Raw genomic sequence first — 8,796 nt, forward strand, 5'->3', positions numbered from 1 at the left:
GTGCAAGGGAGGCTGCTCATCCTCCCTTGTGTAGCCGAGTTAATTTTATATTTTTATTTCTTTGGTGAACCTTCTCAAAACACATGATTGCTGTCACTTTTGCACTGCAGTGGATTTTTCTGTTCTGCACTGTTCTTATTTTTGGACTCTGGTGTGGTTTCAAATCCATCCTCACTGTATATTTGTTTTTCTTAATTTTTGAATTGTATTTTATTTTGGTGGAGAAGCTTTTATTTTCTTATTTCCTGTTTCTGTATCATATCCTGTGAGTTCGCGCCGTCTCCTCAGTTCGCGCCAAGCTGCGCTGGGGAGAGGTAAGCGCACACAGTTGTCTTGCAATTGTGGATTGAAACATTCAAAATGTGTATAAAAAAGGGTATGCTGCTCGACTTATAAGCTGTAAATAGTTGTTTAGCTTAATGATGATTTAGCACAGCACTGTTCTGGGTATTTAATTCCCACGGTCTTTGCATTTATTCGGCTTGTCCAGTAACACGGTTGTTTTATTTATCTGTTCTATTGTATGGTAAAGGTGTGTGTGGGAAAGCCAGAGCCAGGAGCTGCTGCTGAACTTGGTTTTGTTTTAAACAGGTATGTGAGTTATTTCAAAATGCTACCTGGTTGTTGTATATTTTATATTGTGATGGAAAATTGTAACTTTTGGGGCAGGTTTTATTTTATTATTATTTGTGAACTTTAACTGGTTTTAACCAATTCCTCTGAGTTCGCGCCAAGCTGCGCTGGAGAGAGGTGTGTGTGGGAAAGCCAGAGCCAGGAGCTGCTGCTGAACTTGGTTTTGTTTTAAACAGGAATAAATCATCGTGAATCCTGATTCCTGCTGTCGTCATTATACAACTGTTACACTTGCACACACAAAGGTAAATAAATGCACACAGAAACGACAAACAATGTTCAAAGTCCAATGTTTTATTACAATCTGGCAAGTGATAATCAGCTATTGTCAGAGAAACTATTTACTATTTCAGAGAAAGGCAGAAAGCACCAAGTAGACCATCAGGGACAGACTGAAAATGGAGACTTCGAAGGTTGCAACTTCATCGTCTCCATCTTGTGGGGACACAGCTCAGCATGAGGCAGACTCCCACAGAGAAATAATTTCACATTTAAGGCAAACTGGATCACAGGTAGGAGACACAGAAAACCTGACAAATAATCAACAAACCTGCTCACATGACATCAATGCTGTGCTGAGAGAGATGAGCGCATCGTTGGCTGGACTGAAGGTTGATATGGAGTACGTAAAGAAAGATAATGAAGGTATGAAGGTCCAATAGATGCAAATCCTTAACAATCACTGCATATATTGCTACACAAATATGTTGTATTGTTAATGTAGAAAATACATTAATGTTCACTATTCACCACAACAGCTAAGGTGCTACAACTTCAGTTCCAGAAGGAGGAGATGGAGAAGCTGAAACAACAGCAACAAGGTATGAAAGAAAGAAAAAATATAGAAGTAAAACATTGAAAATTAAAGTTTTGAATGAAGAGAGTTGGAGGTCCAGAAGAAAAAGCTGGACAAGCTAAAACAACAGCACCAAGGTATTTAGATAATGATAAACTGACTTAGACAATGGAATAATAAATATAATAAGGACATGATCTTGTTTTATCAACTTTGTGTCACCTACCAATTTCTCTCATATCAAGTCCAATCATATTCAACAACTAAAACCAATTAAGCATTTTATAGATTTCAGCTGATATAATTTAATAAAATCATGACAATGATGATTCAGTGATCATCACACTCTGGCTGTAGTTCATCTGATGGACACTTTTACATTAATCTCACTTACCGTATTTTCTGCACTATAAGGTGCACCTAAAAACCTTCAATTTCCTCAAAAGCTGACAGTACGTCTTATAATCCGATGCGCCTTATATATGTACCAATATTGAGCTACAACAGGTCTAGCAACTATAGTAAGCAGCCTCCGACTTCATTTTCGCCCGTAGAAGAAGAAGCGCGCGGCGCATGCTGGGATAGTTGTCAGAACGCTGGTTGGTAATCTATTAATAAAGTTTGACTGATCTATCTACATACCGATCGTCTAGAATCAGGTTGTCTGACATTTAGCATCACGTTCTTCACGAACATGCTGTGCGCGAATGGAGAAGGGTGACCATCGTCCGGCCACGCCCCGGCCCAGTCGCGGAAGGCTCTCCTCGTTGACCGGAGTCGGACTGTTTTGTTGACATTCCGTTTAGTCCATCTAGTGGATGCATATCGTAACTCCAGCCTCTTCTGTAGTGTCTATTCTATGCGCCTTATAATGCGGTGCGCCTTATATATGAAAATAGTTTTAAAATAGGGCATTCATTGAAGGTACGCCTTATAGTGCGAAAAATACTGCGACATCTTATAGGTCTTATAGAAAAGATTACTGAGACATCTTATAGGTCTCAGCTTCATTGCATGAGCTTAGACCTTCATAGTATGAAGCTGAGACCTTCATGCTATGAGCGATGTAATGTCTGAATACACAAAAGACTTTCAGTTCAAAGAAGAAGTTAATTTCTTATTTGGCACAAGGAGGCAAAACAAGACGTCAATGTGGAACATGTGAATGCCACCATATATTTATATCAGAAAATATGTGTAAAAACCTGCCAATGTTTCTCTTTGTGCTTTTGTTTGTGTGATCAAACATTACCAGCTTTACTTTCTCAGCACTGCTAGTAAACATGGATCCATCCCTGTATCGTCTTTGTTGAAAGCTGTACTTGAACTTTAAGAGTTGACCCACATTTCATTGATGACAGTAATTAAATTTATTGTCCTTTTGTTTAATGAATCATTACCAGCGTTTCTTTCTCAGCAATAAACTTGGGTCTATGTCTGAGACCTCTTTGTTGACAACTGTACTTTAACTTTGAGTTGACCCACATTTCACTGATGTCAGTTATCTGGTTACTTCATCACTAAATGTTTAGTGAGAAAAAGTTCAGAAAACTGAACAAAGTTTATCATGTTCAACAGATAAAGTTTTCATTCTAACTAGTGTTACTCTTAATTGTCTAAAACTTAAGATTCAAAATGGTAAGCGTCAATGCTAATCAATTTCAAATCCATTTAGAAAAGTTCAATTGAAACAAACTGTTTAGTCAAATGAAATGTTTCCAAAATACCATATTTTTTAAAACTTGTGTTAACAGTGGTTGATTCATTTCTAACAGTATCCTATGACCCTAATATATTATCACACATTGTCATATGAAAATAGTTTTAAAATAGGGCATTCATTGAAGGTACGCCTTATAGTGCGAAAAATACGGTAATTAATTTGGTTTGTTGATGACAACTTACTATTGTGTTCAATCTAACTAACCTAACTTATTAAGTTGAAGGATCTTTTAACTTTGACTTTACTTGAAACAACAGTTCAACAACAGTTTTGCGACCTATGTCTGACCAACTCAACTTATTAAGTTTATCCATCTCAATTTATTAAGTTTTTATAAATTAAGCCATTAAGTGTGTTTAAATTGAAATCTCCAAAATTACATTAACTTATTAATGTAATTAATAAGTTAATTACATTAAATTATTAAATACATCACGCACATTCATATACAATGTGCGTGAGCACATTGTACTTAAAAATAGCTAAAATTTAAATATTTTAAATATATGTTTTAACATGTTATTTTAGTTTTTCAAAGATCACACTGAAAAAAGAAAAGTTTGACAAACTTAATTGAATTACTTCAGCTGCTAACAAGTAGTTCACTTGATTCAACTTAATACATTAAGTTGGTTTAACGTAAACTAAATTGGATGAACTTAATTGAGTTAGATGATAATAATATATTGTGTTCAATGAAGTTCGTAAATTGAGTTGGGTAGAACTCAATTTACTAAGTTTACTTGAGTTGGTTAAACTTAATAAATTAGGTTGGATAAACTTAATTGAATTGATTGTTACCAATCAAAGCAATTCAATTAAGTTGGTTCATCTCATTTCTTTTCAGAGTGCATTCAAGAAATCAATTAAATTAAATGTTCATCCATACTGAACATTCTGGGTTCAAATACTGAAATACTATAAAAGTTGAACAATATAGTATCAATAAGCAATAGTTTTATCAAAATGTTTATTATCAAGTAACATCAAGATAAAAGTTTGTTCTCTTCAATTCTTCAGTCAAGGAGAGAGAGATGGAGGTCCAGAAGAAAGAGCTGGAAAATCTAAAACAACAGCACCAAGGTATTTAGATAATGATAAACTGACTTACAAAAAGAAATATACAATAAGGATATCATCTTGTTTTATCATCTTTGAGTCACCTACCAATTTCTCTCATCTCAAACCCAATCAGATTGAACAACTAAACCAATTAAGCATTTTATGGGTTTCAGCTGAAATAATAATTTTATAAAATCATGACAATGATGATTCAGTGATCATTATGACTCTTTTATTTGTATGATTTCAGCTCAGGCAGAGGAACTAATCAGTGTTAAAGTCAAGGCAAACAACACAGGAAACGAAGTGGAGATTCTGAGGAAAGAAGGAGAAGGTTTGTGAAATTAAAAATAAATTCACTGATGTAACAATCCTATCAGTCACCAAAGGTGATTTAAAAAATAAAGTTAATCAAGTTTTAAATTGTTTGGATACTAATAAGTTTTGAATGATTTTAGGATTTAATTTGATCGTGTTAAAGAAGAAGAGAGACTTAAATGTTCTGAAGATAACACTGACTAATGTGGATGATTTTTTTTATGATTTTTATGATGTTGATTTTATCTATGATTTTAGTTGCACTGTGTAGCACTTTTGAGATTTTTGCTAATGTAAAGTGCGATATAAATTAAATGGATTATTATTATTATTATTATTCTTTCAAATGCTTTTCTAAAGAAATTATTTTTTAGATCATAAGTAACTTCTAAATCATAATCCACTTGTTTGACCTCACAGTGAGTCGAGTGGCTTTCTCAGCCTCCTTGATGGACTCAGGTAGTGGAGACGTTGGACCATTTAACGCACAGACGAATCTGGTCTTCAGGCATGTTGTAGCAAACATTGGAAATGCCTACAACCCAAATACAGGTACCAGAAATTTTTACATTATGATTGGTATTATTTATGGAAACTATAAAATTGAACTAAAACATAAAAACGTGTTCCCCAGGGTTTTTTATTGCACCAGTGAGAGGAGTCTACCACTTTGAGTTCCTTATCTATGGACATGGACATGCTTCACACGCTTCAGGTGCTGCGTTATTTAAAAATGGAGAACATATCGTTATTGGATATGAACATCAGTCTTCTCACAGTGTTAGTAGTGGTAATAGTGCCACTTTGCTGTTAGAGGTAGGAGACGTTGTGTTTTTGCGTCAGTGGGAAAACTCAAGGATTTATGACAACCAAAATCATCACACAACCTTCAGTGGTCATCTGCTTTTCACCATGTGAGGAGCAAGGAGTCCAGATTTTCTTCAAGAAAAAAATGTTGCATCATCATAACATCATGTCTAAACTGGATCCATACTTTAAGCTACACTCTAAAATGTGTTTTTGACTGTAGTTCATTTCATGAACTTATTTACATTAATCTCACTTACAGGGCCGTGCAGAGACCACTAAAGGGGCAGGTGCTCAATAAAAAGGGCGAATCTAGCCGCATTCTAGGACAGAATATTAACAAAGTCACTCAGTTTTCAGAGTTCAATAAACAATGATAAATTACAAAATTGTGAGATATAAAATCAAAGCTAAGGGAAATCTCTATATAGAGCATACAACTATGCATATGTAAGATATTTTATTAGTAATTTCTTTCTGCAGGTCTATTTTGTTATATTAAAGTATTGCAATTTTTGAACCCACAATTTAGCAAGATATGTAAATCAGTGCTGGACCAGGCATATTTTGTCTTTACACAATTACTCTATTAAAAATATAAACAAGGGCACAATGCAACCTTTTAGTGACTGAAATCTATCTATCTATCTATCTATCTATCTATCTATCTATCTATATATATATATATCTTTTTTTTTTTTTTTTTTTTTTATCTATCTATCTATCTATCTATCTATCTATCTATCTATTATCTATCTATCTATCTATCTATCTATCTATCTATCTATCTATCTATCTATCTATTATCTATCTATCTATCTATCTATCTATTATCTATTATCTATCTATCTATCTATCTATCTATCTATCTATCTATCTATCTATCTATCTATCTATCTATCTATCTATCTATCTATCTATCTATCTATCTATCTATCTATCTATCTATCTATCTATCTATCTATCTATCTATCTATTATTTTTTTTTTTTTTTTTTTTTTTTTTTTTTTTTTTTTTTTTTTTTTTTTTTTTTTTTTCTATCTATCTATCTATTATCTATTATCTATTTTTTATCTATCTATCTATCTATCTATCTATCTATCTATATATATATATATATATATATATATATATATATATACTACTCAAAAATAAAGAGAACACTTAAACAAGACAATATAACTCTAAGTAAATAAAAACTTCTGTGAAATCAAACTGTCCACTTAGGAAGCAACCCTGAATGGCCCGACGAGGGGCCCCGTTGTGTTTTTGTTTTTATTCAAAGCTCCAGAGAATAATTGATGTTCCAACATTTCAGATCGCAGGTTTGATTCCCGATCTGGCGACATTTTCCGCATGTCTCCCCCCTTTTTGATTACCCTGTTTCCTGTCAAACTACTGTAGTGGTATTGAAGTATACATCATTCTACACAAATAGTTTCCAGGTGAGAAGTTCCAGTTGTTAAAGTGGGCGTGGTGTATATAAGGAGCTGCTGCGTTCATTCAGACACACCCAGGTGAAAAAGAAGTATACTTTAGTACATTTCAAACATACTTAAATTTGTGAAAGTACACTTTAAATATACTAAGTATTAAGTGTACTACCTATATGTATATCTGAAGTATACTAAAAGAATACTTGCACCAATTTCGAAATTGTAACTTTAAACACACTTCAGCATAATTGTACCAAAATACACTTTTAATATATTAAATAAAAGTATACTTTAAGTGAACAAAATATATATTTGCCCAAGTATAAATATAAACTTTCTCAAGTATATTTAAAATATATTTTGTGTATATTTAAAAATATATGCTCAAAATAGAATTTTTAAAATTCACTTAACACTACTTTAGATTATTAATTTCAGTATGTTTTAAATTACATCTCAGTGTAAATTTTAGGCTAATAAAGTATGTTTTTAATGTTTCTTTATTTAACCAGGTGAACCCGTTGAGATCCAGATCTCATTTTCAAGAGAAACTGGGCAGAAGTCTGCAACACGCAGCAACCTGGTTACAAAATAAAACTAATTAATACATATACAGAAGTATGTATTTTATGCACCTTTAAAGTGTGTTTAATGTAATATGTAGGCATACTTTTTAAATTAGCTTAACCGTAAATTGTAGAATAAAATAAAAGTAGGACTCTTGACTAGAAATTACCTTGACAAATTAAGGCTTTGTTAGTGCAGGTCCAAGAGTAAATCAGGTGTCTTGAGGTTGACAGTATATGAATAATGTTTGTGACAATCAGATTAATTTTTCTGAACTTTAGGAAACTGAAGAGGAGTTATGTATTGTCTGAAAACAGGTTAAATCTGTATGTCTCAGTGACATAAGATTACTGAGACATCTTATAGGTCTCAGCTTCATTGCATGAGCTTAGACCTTCATAGTATGAAGCTGAGACCTTCATGCTATGAGCGATGTAATGTCTGAATACACAAAAGACTTTCAGTTCAAAGAAGAAGTTCATTTCTTATTTGGCAAAACAAGACGTCAATGTGGAACATGTGAATGCCACCATATATTTATATCGGAAAATATGTGTAAAAACCTGCCAATGTTTCTCTTTGTGCTTTTGTTTGTGTGATCAAACATTACCAGCTTTACTTTCTCAGCACTGCTAATAAACATGGATCCATCCCTGTTTTGTCTTTGTTGAAAGCTGTACTTGAACTTTAAGAGTTGACCCACATTTCATTGATGACAGTAATTAAATTTATTGTCCTTTTGTTTAATGAATCATTACCAGCGTTTCTTTCTCAGCAATAAACTTGGGTCTATGTCTGAGATCTCTTTGTTGACAACTGTACTTTAACTTTGAGTTGACCCACATTTCACTGATGTCAGTTATCTGGTTATTTCATCACTAAATGTTTAGTGAGAAAAAGTTCAGAAAACTGAACAAAGTTTATCATGTTCAACAGATAAAGTTTTCATTCTAACTAGTGTTACTCTTAATTGTCTAAAACTTAAGATTCAAAATGGTAAGCGTCAATGCTAATCAATTTCAAATCCATTTAGAAAAGTTCAATTGAAACAAACTGTTTAGTCAAATGAAATGTTTCCAAAATACCATATTTTTAAAAACTTGTGTTAACAGTGATTGAATCATTTCTAACAGTATCCTATGACCCTAATATATTATCACACATTGTCACAATGTTGTAAGATTAATTTCAAAGCTTTTATCTGACAATCCCCCCTTTGACCAAAATATACATTACAATGAAAAGAGAACTGCGTGTTAAATTATTAATCTGATATTAGTGCAAAAAGGTTAAACTTCCAATTTTCTCATTCAGATTTGCTCAGCTACAATTACCAGAATGAAAAATCAGCAATATCGTATTTGTTGATTGGTTTGATAAAATCTGATTTAGCAATGTTCTTCTTGAGAAATATTTTATCGTCAATTATTGCTCAATTCTTCTAACTGCATCTT

At 32.8% G+C, this 8,796-nt stretch overlaps 1 protein-coding gene across 1 annotated transcript; it reads left to right on the top strand.

The window, feature by feature from the left end:
- The first annotated feature begins 291 nt into the window (after positions 1 to 291).
- Positions 292 to 6,023, top strand: LOC103461561 (uncharacterized). Its single transcript, XM_081608885.1, has 7 exons — positions 292 to 878; positions 987 to 1,278; positions 1,392 to 1,454; positions 4,173 to 4,235; positions 4,465 to 4,548; positions 4,953 to 5,084; positions 5,167 to 6,023. The coding sequence occupies exons 2-7, from the start codon at positions 1,032 to 1,034 to the stop codon at positions 5,448 to 5,450; spliced, it is 873 nt and encodes a 290-aa protein (XP_081465011.1). The 5' UTR covers positions 292 to 878; positions 987 to 1,031; the 3' UTR covers positions 5,451 to 6,023.
- Positions 6,024 to 8,796: the final 2,773 nt, after the last annotated feature.

This window comes from Poecilia reticulata, chromosome 7 (assembly GCF_904066995.2).
Source record: "Poecilia reticulata chromosome 7, P_reticulata-male-v2, whole genome shotgun sequence".
NCBI lineage: Eukaryota > Metazoa > Chordata > Actinopteri > Cyprinodontiformes > Poeciliidae > Poecilia > Poecilia reticulata.

What these genes read in the sequence shown, in the direction of transcription:
- LOC103461561 (XM_081608885.1), top strand. Translation starts at nt 1,032, where the DNA reads ATGGAGACTTCGAAGGTTGCAACTTCATCGTCTCCATCTTGTGGGGAC. An exon ending in TCTGAGGAAAGAAGGAGAAG is followed by an intron (nt 4,549 to 4,952) that starts GTTTGTGAAATT and finishes TTGACCTCACAG; the next exon opens with TGAGTCGAGTGGCTTTCTCA. An exon ending in TGCCTACAACCCAAATACAG is followed by an intron (nt 5,085 to 5,166) that starts GTACCAGAAATT and finishes CGTGTTCCCCAG; the next exon opens with GGTTTTTTATTGCACCAGTG.